The 17494-nt window shown below is 38.7% G+C and overlaps 3 protein-coding genes across 6 annotated transcripts; 2 read left to right on the top strand and 1 right to left on the bottom strand.

Annotated features, from left to right (window-relative positions):
* Positions 1 to 815: 815 nt before the first annotated feature.
* Positions 816 to 5923, top strand: LOC130995749 (transcription factor MYB124). 4 transcript variants are annotated; one of them, XM_057921154.1, is made up of 14 exons: positions 966 to 1197; positions 1410 to 1461; positions 1562 to 1752; positions 1856 to 1902; positions 2015 to 2071; positions 2183 to 2255; positions 2561 to 2616; positions 2722 to 2901; positions 2987 to 3102; positions 3340 to 3485; positions 3865 to 4007; positions 4082 to 4299; positions 4439 to 4584; positions 5204 to 5923. In XM_057921154.1, the coding sequence occupies exons 3-14, from the start codon at positions 1663 to 1665 to the stop codon at positions 5312 to 5314; spliced, it is 1383 nt and encodes a 460-aa protein (XP_057777137.1). In that variant the 5' UTR covers positions 966 to 1197; positions 1410 to 1461; positions 1562 to 1662; the 3' UTR covers positions 5315 to 5923. The 4 variants fall into 4 exon arrangements, with proteins under 4 accessions (XP_057777135.1, XP_057777134.1, XP_057777137.1 ...); XM_057921153.1 differs by having other exon boundaries at positions 1406 to 1461; XM_057921152.1 differs by having other exon boundaries at positions 816 to 1197; positions 1410 to 1752.
* A 1116-nt stretch (positions 5924 to 7039) lies between these two features.
* LOC130995751 (uncharacterized) lies at positions 7040 to 7958 on the top strand. Its single transcript, XM_057921157.1, has one exon. It carries the CDS (start codon positions 7231 to 7233, stop codon positions 7795 to 7797), a length of 567 nt encoding a protein of 188 aa, XP_057777140.1. The 5' UTR covers positions 7040 to 7230; the 3' UTR covers positions 7798 to 7958.
* A 1964-nt stretch (positions 7959 to 9922) lies between these two features.
* Positions 9923 to 13354, bottom strand: LOC130995750 (UDP-galactose/UDP-glucose transporter 3). Its single transcript, XM_057921155.1, has 7 exons — positions 12982 to 13354; positions 12598 to 12695; positions 12378 to 12508; positions 11841 to 11871; positions 11343 to 11446; positions 10840 to 10961; positions 9923 to 10538 (listed from the first exon to the last, which is right to left on the bottom strand). Exons 1-7 carry the CDS (start codon positions 13083 to 13085, stop codon positions 10130 to 10132), a joined length of 999 nt encoding a protein of 332 aa, XP_057777138.1. The 5' UTR covers positions 13086 to 13354; the 3' UTR covers positions 9923 to 10129.
* Between the last annotated feature and the right edge of the window lie 4140 nt (positions 13355 to 17494).

The raw sequence follows: 17494 nt of genomic DNA, 5'->3' as shown, positions 1-17494 counted from the left end.
ATCCACTAGACTAAAGCTCATTCTTATACTTTAAATATATCGTAATTTTATTTTATCTAAGAATTGATTTTTTTATTTAAAAATAAATAAATTAATGAATTAATAATTAAAATATATATAAAATAATTTATTAAATAATTTTCGGTTATTTCGGTTAACCCGTTTCGGTTATTGGGTTAACCGATACCCGAAATTTTTCTAAAAATGATACCCGAAACCGAATCGATAACCAAAAAATTCGGTTATTGGATACCCAAACCCGAGAATTTCGATTCGGTTAACGGATTATCCAAAACCCGATAACCAATTAGACAGCCCTACCCAAGACATTGATTTTGCTTTTACGGTAAATATCAATTATCAACAAAACTTATCCAATTCTTTTTTTTTTTTTTGAATTGGGGGAGTTGGGGAGGGGTGCAGTGGGGTTTGAACCCGGGACCTCACGGTTCACACACAGAAGGTCGCACCGCTTAGTGTCCCAATGTTAGCATCAATTTGAAGGTACATCCATTTTAATAATAAATTAAAATAAACTATAAGAAAAATCCTTCTATAGCGTGCAAAACTCGAAAAACGATAAATTGTAGAGAATTATTATTAGTATTTTGAAGTTGGACAAATTTACTGGACAATCGAGCTGAGGAGGTGGGATGAAAATGGGGAGCGTGAGGTGAGAGTAAATAGTTGGGTCACGAAGATTGTCAAGTAGGCAGCGTTGAGACATGAAGAAATCACCAATCTATGAAATCTATCTGTAAAAAATGATAGCTGCAAAAACACACACACAGACACTGTGACAGTGAGCGTGGAGTGTGGGGTTAGTCTCATTAATTATAGTCTCATGGATTTCAGCGTTATTTTTATTTACATCTTTCTTTTTTCTTTTTTTCTTTTTTCTTTTTTCAAACTTCACCCTCATACCCGCGCTCAAAAGCAAGAATCCGTTGATTATTTTTTAAATTTATTACACAGAAACAATAAAAATAGAAATGAAGAGCACCCCACATTTCCATCTTTCTCTGTGAGAGAGAGCCTCCCCACTTTTGGACAGCGAGAAAGCAACCCTCATCTTTTTCAACCCCATAAAAAAGCACTATCCCATGTTTTTGTTTTTCCTTTAATTCTTGCTTTCATGTGTGTATAATTCTCGTGGATTGCTAATTCTATACGGTTCTTTTTCAAATCTCGAGGCAGGTATTCAGTGGCATTTTTACATTTTTTTTTACGATTTTTAATATGGATAATTTTGGTTTACAGACCACATATATATGTAGTAGTAATATGTTACCTTGTGTAATCAAGAATCAACATTTTTTAATGTTTTTATTATTCAAATCTTGAAACGGAACCCTGATTAGAAAGGGATGAGCTTTTGCATTAAGTGTTTGTTGTTCTGTTTCAGACAGCAAAGGGGGCGAGGAAAAGGGCCAGAATCCTAGGCTAAATTTTTGGTTTGAGGTAAAAGACCAATTTTTGTTGATGCTCTTCTGTTCCGTTTTGGGAGGTGAACAGTTTCTGTAAAGAGAAAAAGGGGTTAAAAGACTTGATCTTTTTCTAGGGTATATTATTCCAATTGTTGTTTTTTATATAACAATCCACAAAAAGAGTGTTGCCCTTGAGCATGCAAGAAAGAGGAGAAATTTACAAGTTACAGAGACTATGAAGAAGAAGGTAAATAGTGGCACTGATGCAAATACTGGTGAAGTATCAAAGCAGAAAGAGAGGCATATTGTATCATGGTCTCAAGAGGTGAGACAGATTCTACCATTTTCATCGTTTTTAGAAAAATATATATTTTTCCTTATCAATTGTTTATTTCTCTGCTGCAAATATTGATGAATGTTTGATTTAGGAGGACGATATTCTGCGGGAGCAAATCCGGCTACATGGGACTGAAAAGTGAGAATCTTGATTCCTTGTGTTTAATAATAGTGTGATTCTTGTATGTGTTTGAAGCTGTTATTTTCATTGGTAATGGATGATTCAAATTTGCTGTCTGGTTTTTTGACAGTTGGGCCATTATTGCATCGAAATTTAAGGATAAAACGACTAGGCAATGTCGAAGAAGGTTGGTACACATAGGCATCTTCTACCTCTGTTTTGTCTATTCAATCACTATTTATTACTACATTTTTCTGATTGGAATTCTATATTTGGTTTATATGTGTTTTATGTATAGATGGTTCACTTATTTGAATTCTGATTTCAAGAAAGGAGGATGGTCGCCTGAGGAAGACATGCTCTTGTGTGAGGTAACGATCTTTGTCAAGCTCGTTGCTTTCGGTACTCGTCCAAGTTACAATATGTAGTTTCTATTTCTAGTGTTTTCAAAAAGAGCATTTTGTTTCGCAACAAGTTGATTTGTTCTTTCTTCTGTCAGTTGGTGATCTTTTTCGGAGTAACTTTTGTTGATAAATTAGTTCTTTTTCCAGATTAATTGCTTTTTAAGAGGTATATTTGTTGATGATTTTGTCTCTAAAGGACAAGATTGATAGGCCACATATATGTAAATTCATATTGTTAGTGAATTTGGTCTAATCATCTAACTGGTTCTCAGGCGCAGAAGATATTTGGAAACAGATGGACTGAGATCGCAAAGGTAGTCTCCGGCAGGTAATTGTTTGAAATATGAAGGATCGATCTTTCATATTTTGTTAGGCTTTCTTTTTTCAATTACCATAAGCTACACTGTTATAAACGATATCCTTGGTTTCCCAGAACTGATAATGCTGTGAAGAATCGGTTCACCACTCTGTGCAAGAAGAGAGCAAAGCACGAAGCTCTTGCAAAAGAAAACAGCACTACTACATATATCAACTTGAACAACAAAAGGGTTATCTTTCCTAATGGGCTCAGTACAGGAGGATCCGAGAGTGCTGCGCCTCTTAAGAAGATGAGGTACATTAGATCTCAATTTCCATGATCTTGAAAGATGTTAATAGGATCGATATTCTTACAAGTTTGTGCTTTGTTCGTGATCTAGGGCCTATGTCCTAAATACAGCAGAAAGCCATGAAGAAAAATTAGCTGGTGAATGTGGAGATGCCGATCATCTACTTAGGCCTCCATTTGCTGTACTAGCTCAAAATGTCCATAGTTGTGAGTTTAACTTCCCTTCTCAGCTGCATTCAGCCCCATCAAGGATGTACCAATTGATGTACACGAGTTCGAGAGATCAAAAAGTCTGTTAGACTGGTTAAGAATACCAAAAAGTCTTATACGGAAGAAATTGATATATAAAAAAGAAAAAGTCTAATCACTTGAATCAACATCATTGTTTGTTCTGCTGTAAGTTCAAACAGAAGGATAATAAATGTTGTTTTCTTTTTTTCGCAGCTGGAACTAACAAAAATCAAGGTACATTTCTTAAGAAGGATGATCCGAAGGTACTTGCACTAATGCAACAAGCAGAACTGCTCAGTTCTCTTGCAATCAAAGTCAACTCGGAGAAGACAGATCAGAGTCTTGAAAGTGCTTGGACGGTAAGTAAGAGGAGTTTGATCACTCGAGACTCGTTGCATTAGATCATACCCTATCAAAACGATTCATACAATGGTCCATCCTACCTCATTCCCCCAATCAATGATTGAAGCAGCAGTGATTCTCAAAATGATTTTAAAAAGACATCCAAATTTCATCATGATGGCGAAAATAATATCCTCCTCAGGTGAAAAGCAAATGGGTATAAGAAGTTATGGTCCCCAGCAATATCATCCTTTCTTTAGTTTACCCTAAAACATTTTTGCTATGCGACTCAAACCTCATTTCTTCGGTTTATCCTACCCTTAAAATTTTCATTACAACGACTGCAATTTTTTTTTCTTTCTGTAAGACTAAGTTTGTTAGGTAAATGTGGTCCAGGCTCTTCAAGACTTTCTGAAACAAAACAAAGAAAGTGATCTGTTCACATTCACAAATCCTGATGTTGATTTTCAATTTGAGAAGTTCAAAGACTTGGTGGACGATTTGACGAATGACGATGAAGGCAGTGGACCATCTTGGAGGTAACTTTCAAGGCAGTCTGGTTTGAATTGAGATTATTATACACCTCCACATTTTGTAACTTATACCTTTTCAGGGAACCTGATTTATATGAGTCGTCCACAGCCAGCTCTGAGTACAGTGCAGGATCAACTCTGCTGCCAAGCATGCCAGGTGATAAAACGGAAGAAAGTCGAGCTGAAACCTGCTTGCTGCATCAGGAAAATGGACATCAAATGCAGCCAGATCAATTAGATCATCAGCATTGCGATGATGAAGGAAGTCGAAAATGCCATACTGCAAGCACAACTGAAGGTATATTATACACACACATACACACAGACAAGTAAATGTATCATAATTAACACCAAGATTCATTGGCTACCATCCCATCTTAAGATGATGGTAGAATATATATTTTTTTCTGACGCTCATAACAAATCTATTACTGCAGTGAACATGTTAACTTGTAACAACACAACCGATAATGATGAAGTAATATGCGAGTATTCTAGCACAGAGTTTGGTTCTCCTCTTCACGTGACTCCCTTGTTTGGAGCATTGGCAGCGACCATTCCCAGTCCAAAATTTTCAGAAAGTGTAAGAATCCTAAGCATTTCAATTCACTTCTATTTATAAGAAGTAAAAAATTTGATGCTCCATGCAGAATAATTTAGTCTTTCACTTGAATTGGTAGTGTCATTGGTAACCAACTTGCTATTTATGACGATTGACAAACAATTCAGTCTTTGTACTTGAACAAGCATGCAAAATATCATGTATACAGCATTGATTATGGGATACACTGATACACAGTTCACAAATCTGTAAAAATTAATATTTCAGATTCTGATGTTTAATATTTTGAATCTGGTTATGAACCGCCACATGGATACACTAATTTTCCCTCACAACATCTTTGCCCTTTGGTGTATCTTTCTCCGCCCTCACACAGGTTACACTACTGTAGCTGATAATCATAAAACTGGAAACTAATTATATTTTCTACATCATTCAAGTTATCAGTTTGTTTCTCAAAACAGCCTCGATAGTTTTGTTTTTCCCACTATACTAGAGTACAAGAGGATGACACTCATGCCTTGAAGTGTTTTAGTTCATTTTCTTTCAGATTTAGAGAATGTAAAAGGCCTAAAAGAGTCCTATTGTTTTTTGGTGGGAAGTGTTTTTAGACTAACCATTTTACCATTTGATTATGCAGGAAAAGCACTTCCTAATGAAGACACTAGGAATGGAGTCTACCTCTCCTAGTCATGTCACTAATGCTTCCCAACCTCCACCCTGCAAGAGGTCCCTTCTCCATTGTCTATGACCAAATCACCAGCCGACCGTTGGAAGGTTTTCCGTAAAGTGTAGAGTATTTTTGATTCTTTTTGGAGTTCTTTATCCTTGGATTGCAGCTATCTCGACCTTAGTTTTTCCGAGTGGGCCTGGGAGGATCTGATCTCCTTTGGAATCTAGGATGCTACGGAGCATCCTACACTTTCTTCTGAAGATCAACCGCTGTGATCTGCATCCTCGAGTTTTAATTCCTAATACTCACCTTGCTTCTTGTGTGTTTTTTCTCGTGGTGTGCCAATTTTTTCGTTTGTTTCATGGAACGTGGATACGGCCATCCATTGTTCCAAAAAAGTTCTTTTTTGGCTAGATAAGCCTACTGTACAGACAGATTCAACACTAAAAACTCTTTAGTTATTAAGTGTAGCTATACAGTGGCAACGGAGATTGCCCTTTAGAGAGATTAGAAATAGGTATAGATATGGCAAGAAAAAAAAAAAAAAAAAAAGAGAGCAAAAGTTGATCAGCTCGAAACATCTTTTGCTGTGTTAAGTGTGCAGAGTACTAGTATGTAATAAGTTTCCATGGCATTGGGAAACTTTTTGATTCCTATAGTGTAATCCATACTTATTTTGAGTGTGCAGACATGTTTCTCTTGTTGCCTACTTTACGACATTGTTTTTCGCAGATGTTTCTTGAAATCTTGAAGCAGATATGAAGGTAAAATGCAGACTGAACCAAGAAAAAACATAAGCGGTGAAACTTAACGATGCAGAAAGTGAGATTGTGAATACTTACCGAGAGTTAAGTTTTGTGGTGGGTTTGAACTGTGTGTGTGTGTTGAAATCTGCAAGTTTGTCTGGAGTTGTGAGGAAGGAGGGAGGGTGTTATTTAAGTTGGTCAGCTGAGGGTGGTGGAGGACAAGTGTGATGAATATGATTATCACCAAAGCAAAAGTTTATTGCTTAAAGAATGGAGGGAAGCTTGTACAATATAAAGTTTGCTTTCACTGCCAGCCACTCTTCCTGTGAATTTACTGAATTAACCCTGGATTCATCAGCAACGTATAGCTGAAGCTTGGCTGTATGGTAGGGGCAAATTAGTAATTTGACGTTTGCTTTTTACATGAAGTAGAGGGCCTACTAGTTTGGGACCTCAATTTACTCAGACAACTTTAACCAGTTGGTTAGGATTATTGTGCTGCTGGTCCACCTCAAAGAAACTTAAGTGCTAAACAAGATTGCATTCAAGATTTGAATTTATAAAATTGGCCAAAAATGGCGAATTAAACCCTCAATATTGTATGTGCAAGGATCAGATGCATTGATATCTAATCAGAAGGAAAGAATAATGCTACATATCTCAGTATCAGAAAGGAAACAAAATTGCTTCATATGTTAGTATGAGAATCCATGAGTTTTTGGTCTTCTTCTGCACTTTCTTCCATTTGAGGTCAATCTGGTATGATATCAACATGAATACCATAACTTCATTCCCAGCATTTGTTTTAGGACACCTGAGAGTAACAACAGTTGAGTTCTGTTAATGTGGCTACCTAATTAATCCTCCCTTATCCTTTAAACATGACTCCATACTATTTTTTTTATAAGTAAAATCAATTAATCACGCACGAGGGTGCAACCCAAAACAGGAAACAAAGTTCAGAAAAACATAAAGAACCTACATATCAAAGCAAAGTGTTGAATTGCAAATCTAATCGCTCAAACTATAACTAGAAAAACTACATTATGATAAATAAAATAACTCGGTAGCTAATCTAATAAATCCAATTTGTTTATTGTTTTGTTTTTGAGGGTGAGAGTCCTTCAAAACATTCCACCCAATGACAAGCTGCCACGTTAGCTCCTGACAGCCACTGAAAATTGGGAAGGCCCTTCAACTGCCCAACTCATCCATAATCTGGAAGTGATAATAAGCCGAGCCAAGGCCATGGCCGCCGCCTTCTCCTCCGCCGCCTGCCTATCCTTGTCCACCACATCCCACCACCACCACCACTCCCCCAAATTATACATCGGTCGCTCCACCTCCAAATCCCCTCGCCCCCTCACGAAGCTCCACGTATCATCCTCGAAGCCCATCAGCGGCGCCGCCGCGACGACCAAAAAGAACGAAGAGACCATCTTTTTCGACGGCGGAGCTCACTACGGAGACCTGGTGGCGAACCTGGTGCTGGGGTTCACTCTGTTGTGGCTGCCGCTGACACTGGCGGCCGTATTCCGAGCATTCTTCCTGCGGTACAGATTCACGGACGTGAGGGTGACGGTGATATCCGGGCTGACCGGTCAGGACAGGAGCGACTTCTCGTACGAGGTAGTGAAGGATGTTCAGGTTGTGCCCAGGTTTATTGGCGAGTGGGGTGACGTCATCATCACCTTGAAAGATGGTACCAAGGTTGATCTCAGGAGCGTGCCTCAGTTTAGGGAGATTGCCAAATACTGTTTGGCTATGGCGGATAAGCCTCTTCTTCTCAAAGAAACTACCTCTAAAGGATTCTGACTTTTCACTTGCTTTTCTGTAACTAAAATTCTCATGTTTTCTCCAGATTTTCTTATCTTCTTTTTGTATAATTCATTCTTGTATTATGCCGATACCTTCATGCCACATTTCTTTCTGTTACGCTATAAATTGATTCTCATGCTTTTCAGTACAGAGAAAAAGGGGTTTAAAAACTTGATCTTTTTCTAGGGTATATTATTCCAATTATTGCTTTTTATATAACAATCCACAAAAAAGAGTCTTGCCCTTGAGCATGCAAGAAAGGGGAGAAATTTACAAGTTTGAGACTATGAAGAAGAGGGTGATGCAAATATTGGTGAAGTATCAAAACAGAAAGAAAGGCATATTTTTTTTTGTTTTGATAAATTACAAAAATAAATAAAGAAATGTAAAGATCACACGACGGTGGACTCGAACCCAGGACCTCAAGCATTTGGGCATTAAGCATCTACTGCTAGGCCAACACAAGCACAAAAGAAAGGCCTATTGTATCATGGTGTGAAGAGGTGAGACAGATTCTACCATTTTCGTCTTTTCTTAAAAAATCTATATTTCCTAATTAATTTTTTATTTCTCTGCTGCAAATATTGATGAATGTTTGATTTAGGAGGACGATTTCTGAGGGAGCAAATCCGGCTACATGGGACTGAAAAGTAAAAATCTTGATTCCTTGTGTTTAATAATAGTGTGATTCTTGTATGTGTTTGAAGCTCTAATTTTCATTAGTAAACGATGGTTGAAACTTATTGCATCGAAATAAGGATAAAACGACTAGGCAATGTTGAAATAGGTTGGTAAACATAGGCATCTTCTACCTTTGTTTTTGTCTATTCAATCACTATTTAGTACTACATTTTTGTGCTTGGAATTTTATATTTTGCTTGAATGTGGTTCGCTTATTTGGATTCTGATTTCAAGAAAGGAACATGGTTGCCTGAAGAAGACATGCTCTTGTGTGAGGTCGAGCTCGTTGCTTTCTGTACTCGTCCAAGTTACAATAGGTAGTTTCTATTGCTAATGTTTTCAAAAGGAGCATTTTGTTTCTCAACAAGTGAGTTGTTCTTTCTTCAGTTAGTTGGTGATCTTTTTGGGAGACCCTTTTTTGATAAATTAGTTCTTTTTCCAGATTAATTGCTTTTTAAGAGGTATATTTGTTGATGCTTTTGTTGGGCCTTTTTTTTTTTTTTTTTTTTAATTACCATAAGCTACATGCTATAAGCAATATTGTTTTTACCACACTCCACTCTGTGCAAGAAAGTGTTTTTAGACTAATCATTTTACCATTTGATTTTGCAGGAAAAGCACTTTTAATGAAGACACTAAGAATGGAGTCTACCTCTCCTAGTCATGTCAACTAATGCTTCCCAACCTCCACCCTGCAAGAGGTCTCTTCTCCATTGTCTATGACCGAATCACCAACCGTTGGAAGGTTTTCCATAAAATGTAGATTCTTTTTGGAGTTCTTTATCCTTGGATTGCAGCTATCTCGACCTTAGTTTTTCCGAGTACATGGGCGTGGGAGGATCTGATCTCCTTTGGAATCTAGGATGCTACGGAGCATCCTACACTTTCTTCTGAAGATCAACCGCTGTGATGAGTTTTAATTGCTAATACTCACCTTGCTTCTTGTGTGTTTTTTCTGGTGGTGTGCCAATTTTTTCGTTTGTTTCGTGGAACGTGGATACGGCCATCCACTGTTCCCAAAAAGTTCTTTTTTGGCTAGATAAGCCTACTGTACACACAGATTCAACGGAGATTGCCCTTTAGGGAGATTAGAAACAGGTATAGATATGGCAATGAAAAAAGAGAGCAAAAGTTGATCAGCTCGAAACATCTTTTACTACTATGTAATAAATTTCCATGGGATTGGGAAACTTTTTTTTAATTATTATTCATATAATGTATTCCATTCTTATTTTGAGTGTGCAGACATGTTTCTCTTTTTCTCTAGTCTACGACATTTTTTTTTTGCATATGTTTTTGAAATCTTGAAGCAGAAATGAATGTCAAATGCAGACACAAACTAAAGGGCCTACTCGTTTGGGACCTCAATTTACTCAGACAACTTTAACCAGTTGGTTAGGATTATTATGCCTACTAGTTTGGGACCTCGGAGAAACTAGGATTTGCTAAAACAAGATTGAATTTGAATTTATAAAATTGGCCGAAAATGGCGATTTACATTACAGTTAAACCCTCAATATTGTATGTGTAAGAATTAGTTGCACTGATATCTAATCTAATCAGTAGGAAGAATAATGCTACATATCTCACTATCAGAAAGGAAACAAAATTGCTTCATATCTTAGTAACAGAATCCATGAGTTTTTGTTTATGTGGACCTCCTCTTCTTCTGCATTCTCTGCACTTTCTTCCATTTGAGGTAAATCTGGAACGATAATCCAGAGAAGACCATGACCACGCTCGTCCATTGCTTCTCCGAGAGGGGATTTCCGCTCAGCAGGGAAGAAACAACTATGCTCACGAACTTACGGGTTGTGGTTATCGTCGTGTTAGTCAGGGAGCCGAACCGGCTGATGGTTAGAAATATGAAATTCTGGCCAACTGCACCACATAGACAGTAGAGAAAAATGTCCCATGCTGCTTCTGGGTGCTTCTGGCAGAACTGTACTGCGTCGTAGCCAATGGCACCCGGCCACCCGAACATGAATACCATATTGTAGATGGTGCCCCATAAGTTCATTCCCAGCATCATGTTCCAAGCATTTGTTTTAGGATACCTGGAATAATAACAGTTGAGTTCTGTTAATGACTCTCAGGTGAGATGGCCAGCTAAGTAATACATAATCCAGTAACATTATACTAGTTTTCCATAGAATCTTTTGTAGTTGAAGTTTTGTATTTTAGATGGTTGACTGCTGATAATGGGTACAAGTTTGGTCAATAGATGTAATGGCAAAATGGGCATAGTATTGCCTTCTACAATTCTCAAGAGAAGGTAGGTTGGTAGCACTATCGCATCAATCATGAAAATATTAACAACTCTTTAGAGTTCTTCTAGATATGACAACTGAAGTTTACCTGGCCGTAAGTGAATCTTGAGTTGCATTAGTGAATCCATCAAAAGCAAGGTTCAGAAAACATAGCCCATATCCAAGTGGAGCGTTAGGGCGTGCTAGTTTGCTAATTGTCTTTGAGCTAGTCTGCATCGAAAAGATTCAAACACTTCAGGAACAAAGTGTGCCCACTACTTGGTTAATAAGGCTACACTTCTGTCTCATGAGGATGAACTAGAGATTATATTCTGTCACTGCCTTGGAACTGGGAAACGATGACTTAAACAGCAAAATGCACATAAAGCAATCGAGTTGGTACATTTTCAAGATGAATTTGTTTCCAGTGGGCATGCACTGGTTTACTCCATGGAATAATGAATATTCTGATTCACTATATATCTTCTTTAAAATATAATCCACATAATTGATGAGTTCCAAGATAAGACTTAAAAACACAGAAATAAGGGTCTTTACTTTGACTATCTGGACATATGATGAGAAACAGCATAAATACAACCAGGTGCTTACCTTAGAAAGAGCAAAAATGGATACACCACCAGCAACTAGAAGTGTGCAAACATACTCGGGGACAGTATATTTGATCCCGTAAACTAGTGCACCCATGAGCATCACTGCACCCAAAAAAGACAAGTATGAGCTTTTACGTTTCATCCCTAAAAATTAGATTATCATGACCAGGAACCAGCTAAAACACAATAATTTGACCCAATCACCATCAGTCTTTATTTTGTAATATAGTAGATACATATATCACACTTTCTCACCAGTTACTTTTCTGTAACACAATCTAATAAAAGGGTCAAGTAACTAAGTATTTCACATTTGTGGAAATAAGTAGATCCTTTCAGTTCTAATGAGAGCTGGTCTAGGTCTAAATCTTAGCTTGTTTTTATTGTTTATCATATTAGACAACAAATAAACTCGGGTTTCCTTTAATAAATATTGTGCTCGAATCAATATCAAATGGACAGATTTGGCCAATCCAATCAAGAAAAGTCAACCCACCTGGAATCATTTTTGAGGATTTTGCCAGCACCTATAGATAACACACAACATTAGTCCATAATACCCAAAAGAAAAATATCTGATGTGGCTTTGCATGTCCATTAAACCGATTATCAGCTGACTTGGTACAAGTGGTATATCTGTCTAGTTATTTCAACAATGACAATGTTTACCGTTATTTGACAAAAGCTAATGTAATGTCTAAACTACAAATTCAAACACGTAAGATGCTGGAACGCCCGAGCACAGTGACTTTTGGCTAGTGAGCTCCGAACGATCACATAACATCTCTCCATTCGTTAAGAAGATTATGAATCAAATTGACCAAGATAAAAATTGATGACATTGTAGGAGTGTGGCTAAAATGACAAGCAAATGCATCGAGTTCACAAATGACTAAAATGACAAGCAAATTGATGAGTCATGGAATAGAACAAAATCATTGAACACCTAAAGGGAACAATGTCCAGCTTATTATCTGTGTGCACAAAACAACAAACATGAAAAAACCAAGAACTCTAGGAATCAGGAACATGCCTGAGCAGGATAACTAATGTACTTGAGTGCTTCAATTCCCATGGCTGGTCCAATCGTATTAGTAATACCAGCACTCCAATAGCTCCACCACGGAGCACCACCCTTTCCACCATCCGACCAAATTATTATCACTATTTGAAAGATAAACCAGCTCTGTTTAAGCATCAGGATAAAGAAAGAGAACAAAATTGATAGCCTAACGAGTAACTCATAAACTTACTCATAAATGACCATATCAAGCACACTACACTTTGAGCAAGATTCAAGAAAGCCAAGTGCTCAAACCTCTTTCCATCAAGACCGAATCTCTTCGTCGACCTAAATCAACACATTCACCAGTTTAAATTAAACACGCCCCAAAACTATCACAAAAATTGTGAACACAAACATACATGAGCGAGAGAGAGAGAGCGATCAAAGCACATTGTGATGATGCTATGCTAACAGCTAAATTACTCAACAAGAAAGCCCCCAAAAATACTAGAGTTAATTTTTTTTTTCAGGAATGACTTATTCTCTTACAAAATTAGTCTTGGAAAATGATACATTAACAGCTGCAGCTACAAAGTAATTGAAGCATACAAAATGAAATGGAAATGCTTACAGAGTTTCTTGCAGGACGCCTTGATAAATATAAGCCGCCCAAATCCCGGAGATACAAAATGCCAGAAGCAACACGCGGCGGAGTCCGGAGCCATGAGACTCCATTGCAGCAGAAGGTTGGCCGGAAAACCAGATCGCCGCCGTACGAATTGACCGGTGATATTTCTATTTCTTTGCCACGGCGGTACGTACGAGAATATTCCGTGTTTGCCTATTGGTATGGCGAGCGAATTTTGTAGAGGCCAAGTGGGGATCAACTGTTTCTCTCCACGTGGCAACTTATTAGTGGATGGAGTGAGTTGGAGCACGATGTGATTGGTTGAGACGAAGCAGACTCTACATTTGACTGCTCCGGTGCAGATTAAATTCGGGTCGACTTGAAAGATGGAAGTCGGCTAATACGGATTTATTTTATTTATTACAGTCATTACGAAAAAAAATAAACAAACTTGTTAACTAGATTGTTTAAACCTATTTAATTTTTTGGAAACGACGTCGAAATAACTTAACTTAGGGGGGTGTATTCGTTGTGGAGTTTAATAGATTTCTATGGATTTTAAAAGTCTGGGTGTATTCGTTCCAGACTTTTAAAAGTCTGCAGAAATCTGGGTGTATTCGTTCAAGACTTTTAAAAGTCCATATAAATCTGGGTGTATTCGTTTCATACTTTTTAAAATCCATACAAATCTAGGTGTATTCGTTATTCCATTGACTTCAAATCCGGAATGACTTTCATGGATTTCATCCAAAAAATACACACGACGAAATCCGGCCAAGAACCACGAGAATTGAAATCCATGGAATTTTGAGCGAGCACTGAGTTCCAGCGCCCGCGGCCAAGAAGCCAACGAGCGCTGGAACTCAGCATCCGTTGAGAAAGTCCAGCGCTCGCTGGGTTTGAGCGGTCGCTGGAAACACATAGAAATTAAGTTAGTAATCTGCACAAAGCAATTTTCTCAAAGTCCAGCGCTCGCTGGTACTTTGCTTCTGTCAATTGGTTTGCTCCTTAATTGTATCTATATTTCTGCTTCACTGTGAAGCTTTTCCTTCCACCTTTTTGCTCCAACACTTGTACATACGTTTCTTTTGGTACAATCCCTACATAGACCCTTTTTTACTGTTGCTTCTTTTATGGTCTCAACAGATAATCAACCCCAACCCCAACCCCGCTACCCCCCAACACACCAACCCCACCCATCTTTCTCTCTCTCTCTCTAAGAGATTTATTACAAATATAATCAAGTTCCGAGCTATTATTACATCAGAGATGGGTTTTCACGACTGTCAGTTCTTAAGTGTTGGTTAGAAATTTCATCTTATATTCTGCCTTTGAAATTCAATATTAAACGGAGGGATGCGTAAATCATCATGTTTCCAGCGCTCGCTGGATTCCCAGCGGTCGCTGGGTTTCCAGCGGTGTTGGGACTCAACGGGCGTTGGTTTTCATGGAATTCAATTCCAGAATTATCCCGTAAATTATTCGAAAATCAGTGAAAATCGGGGTGAAATCCAACCACGAATTCTTTGAAAGTCGTCTGGAATATATGTGAATTCCATGGAATTTAAATTCCATGGACTTTTTAAAGTCTGTGGAAATCCACAACGAATACACCCCCCTTAATTTTCATTTTCAAACAAAAAATATATTCACTTATTATAATAAAGGGCAAACAACATCAAAATCCATGAAGTTTGGCGTGATTCTCGTTTTTCCATGACCTAAAAATCTCGCGTTAAAATCCATGAACTTGATGCCGATTATCAATTTTCCCATAAAATTAATTTCCCCCCAAACTTATGCTGACATGGCAATCAGAAATTCACGTAGGCTTAATTTTCGTGCGAATTGAACGACTGTGTTTAAGTCACAACATTAAATTTATATTTTGTTTGAGGATTAAATGAAATTGAACTTAAATCCCTCTTCAAATTGGGGTTCCTCACCAAAAAAAATACCCAAAACACTCTCAGATTTGAATACGAAGAATTGCCAAAACACTCCGCCTTGAAGCGTGCGTTGGCAATGGATTCGGAGGGGCGAAAGATGAGCATATCGTAGGAATAGGAGGAGAGGTGCAAGTTCGGCGGCTGAGAGATGACTGGAAAGAGAGGGCGGCGTATTGAGGACAATGGACCCATAACTAGTCTCTCTCTCTCTCTCTCTTTATACTAGGGTTTTTATATAATATGGAAGACGTATAAGATAGTGTTGATCGCTGCTCTAAATTGATGCAGAGTTTTCGGCGGATTCATTCTCGTTTCCAACCCAACGGACGTCCGGTCCGGCGTCGAAGAATTGTTAAGGTCAAGAGGAAAACGAGAATCGCGCCAAACTTTAGGTATTTTGACGCTATTAGATTTTTTTATTCATATGCAAAACGACGCCGTTTAGCTTCTAAGTAATCTACTCAACAAAAGTGTGCCACGTCATCTAATTAATATCCGAAAAATCTTACTAAGGGAAAAATGAGAATCGAAGCAACGATCATAGATTTTAACGCGAGATTTTTAGGTTAGGAGAAAAACGAGAATCGCACCAAATTTCAGGGATTTTAACGCTATTTGCCATAATAAATGATTAGTCGAAAGAACCTAATTTTGGATATTTTATCAAATCCTAATTGATGTCGTGAACATGATTGCAATAATTTGAAGGAATTAAATCAAGATGTGACGACTTCCAAAAGAATATATAAACCTCTTCAATATCTTCTCAACGCCACGTATGATATCTTGGAGCTCATTATTAAAATACGATTTTATTGCAGAACCAAAAAAAGAAAAGAAAAAGACCTAAAAACAAACCCTTGAAAGCATATAGGACGCTAACTAAGGGTCGAACCTCGTTAAAACCTTGTTACAGAAAACCCAGAGGGAAAAACCGTAACAAGGAAAAAGAGTGCTCGTCTAAGACCAAACCAAAAGAAAACGACCAACACAGCAACGAGGGTGGGAATACTTCGGGAGCTCCGGCCTAACCATCGCCCCCAAGTAAACTCGGGCACCTCCTTACTGCCAACAAACCACGAAAAAAACCAGAGACCCACGAACAAGGGCCAAAGAACACGAGAAAGAACAGATGCTGTTGCCAAAGCATCAAAGGCAAACAGAGAATGCAACGCCAAAGGGGAATGAGCCTTCGCGGAGCCCGCCACGGAACCCGACCACACAGGCCCCAAGTTTGAGCTCACCTAAAGCCTGAGAAAAGGCCATGTGACGTTCCAAAACGACAGACCATGACGTCGAAGCTGAAAACCAGTCCGCCAACTATTTGTGTAAATGCAGTCAAGGAAGAAATCTTGAACCGAAAGTCTCACTGCCACAAAAATTAAGAAGGCTGAAAAGCCAGCAGCCAGCTCAACAATCACAGTGCGCTGGGTGCCAAAAAACTCAACGCCGAAAACTGGGCATAAGAGCCGCCAGTCCACCGCGGAGTCTTCCAAAAACATCGACCATGCCATTCCCATGCCCGAGCACACCCGAGACATGAAAAAGATATGACTGATGCGCCACCCCTAAACCTCCAATGCGACACCAACGTGACCCTAAGCCACCCTACGATAACCCAAAAACAACATAAATGAGAGAAGCTAATATTTTTGGCGTACATGACTGTGCACAGAAAGGTCACGAATTACCGCATCTTTGATACACTCAATGTCGTGCATTCACCAACCCGCCGAGGTGTAGGGGCTAGCCATGATATCAGCTGGAGCATTTTCCTCCCGGAAGATGTGGGAGATGCGAAACTCCATATTCTCTAACAGCTCCAGAGCACGGCTCCAAATAGCAGCAAAACGCCATGGTACCCTGCGAAACTAATAAATGAACAATATACGAAGAATCCGCCTCGAACCAAATTTTCAACCAACCGTTTCTTGAAGCAAACTCAATGGCAGAGATCAAACCCAAAAGCTCCGCCTCGAAAGCAAAGCCGGTACCTCCATCCACGTGAAAACATGCATAAACCATACCTCTCCAATCCCTAAAGATGTCGCCCGTACAGATACGTCCCCGGCGTGCCGACAGTCGAGCCATCGATGTTGGCTTTCGACCAAGAAAAACATGAGGGGACCAATAGACAGATTCAAAATTCAGAGGTGGCCTTTCCCTGACTCTAATCCCCAACTGGCGGACGACAAAATACTCGTCCCATTGATTTTGCATGTGACCCAGTTTCTGAAAAGCTTTATCCACCTACAGGAAAGTCGCTTTGATGAACGCAAGAATGGCCCGAGAACTAAGACTAGCTCCCTCAAAATGACTCTTATTGCGGGCAGACTAGATAGCCCAAATAAGAGTAATAACACCGAGCTTCCAGATGTTTTGAATCTGAGAGCTAAGCTTCATCGTCCAGGAGAAAACCAAAAAACTATGGATGTCATTACAATGAATTCCCTCCAACCGACCAAACCAGCTCAAGAAAGAAAACCAGAAAGGCTGAACTCTATCACAAGACCAGAGATCATGATCCATGTCCTCCGCATTTCCGAAACAAAAAGAACAGTAATTCA

Source organism: Salvia miltiorrhiza, chromosome 7 (assembly GCF_028751815.1).
Source record: "Salvia miltiorrhiza cultivar Shanhuang (shh) chromosome 7, IMPLAD_Smil_shh, whole genome shotgun sequence".
NCBI lineage: Eukaryota > Viridiplantae > Streptophyta > Magnoliopsida > Lamiales > Lamiaceae > Salvia > Salvia miltiorrhiza.
This window is presented reverse-complemented; position numbering and strand designations above follow the sequence as displayed.

Excerpts from the sequence above, each read along its gene's own strand:
- LOC130995749 (XM_057921152.1), top strand. The coding sequence starts at position 1,663 with ATGAAGAAGAAGGTAAATAGTGGCACTGATGCAAATACTGGTGAAGTA. Across the intron at positions 1,903-2,014 it reads CGGCTACATGGGACTGAAAA|TTGGGCCATTATTGCATCGA; the intron begins GTGAGAATCTTG and ends GTTTTTTGACAG. Across the intron at positions 3,103-3,339 it reads AGCTCAAAATGTCCATAGTT|CTGGAACTAACAAAAATCAA; the intron begins GTGAGTTTAACT and ends TTTTTTTCGCAG.
- LOC130995751 (XM_057921157.1), top strand. The coding sequence starts at position 7,231 with ATGGCCGCCGCCTTCTCCTCCGCCGCCTGCCTATCCTTGTCCACCACA.
- LOC130995750 (XM_057921155.1), bottom strand. The coding sequence starts at position 13,085 with ATGGAGTCTCATGGCTCCGGACTCCGCCGCGTGTTGCTTCTGGCATTT. Across the intron at positions 12,696-12,981 it reads GGCGTCCTGCAAGAAACTCT|GTCGACGAAGAGATTCGGTC; the intron begins GTAAGCATTTCC and ends GTGTTGATTTAG. Across the intron at positions 11,447-11,840 it reads ATCCTCAAAAATGATTCCAG|TGATGCTCATGGGTGCACTA; the intron begins GTGGGTTGACTT and ends TTTTGGGTGCAG.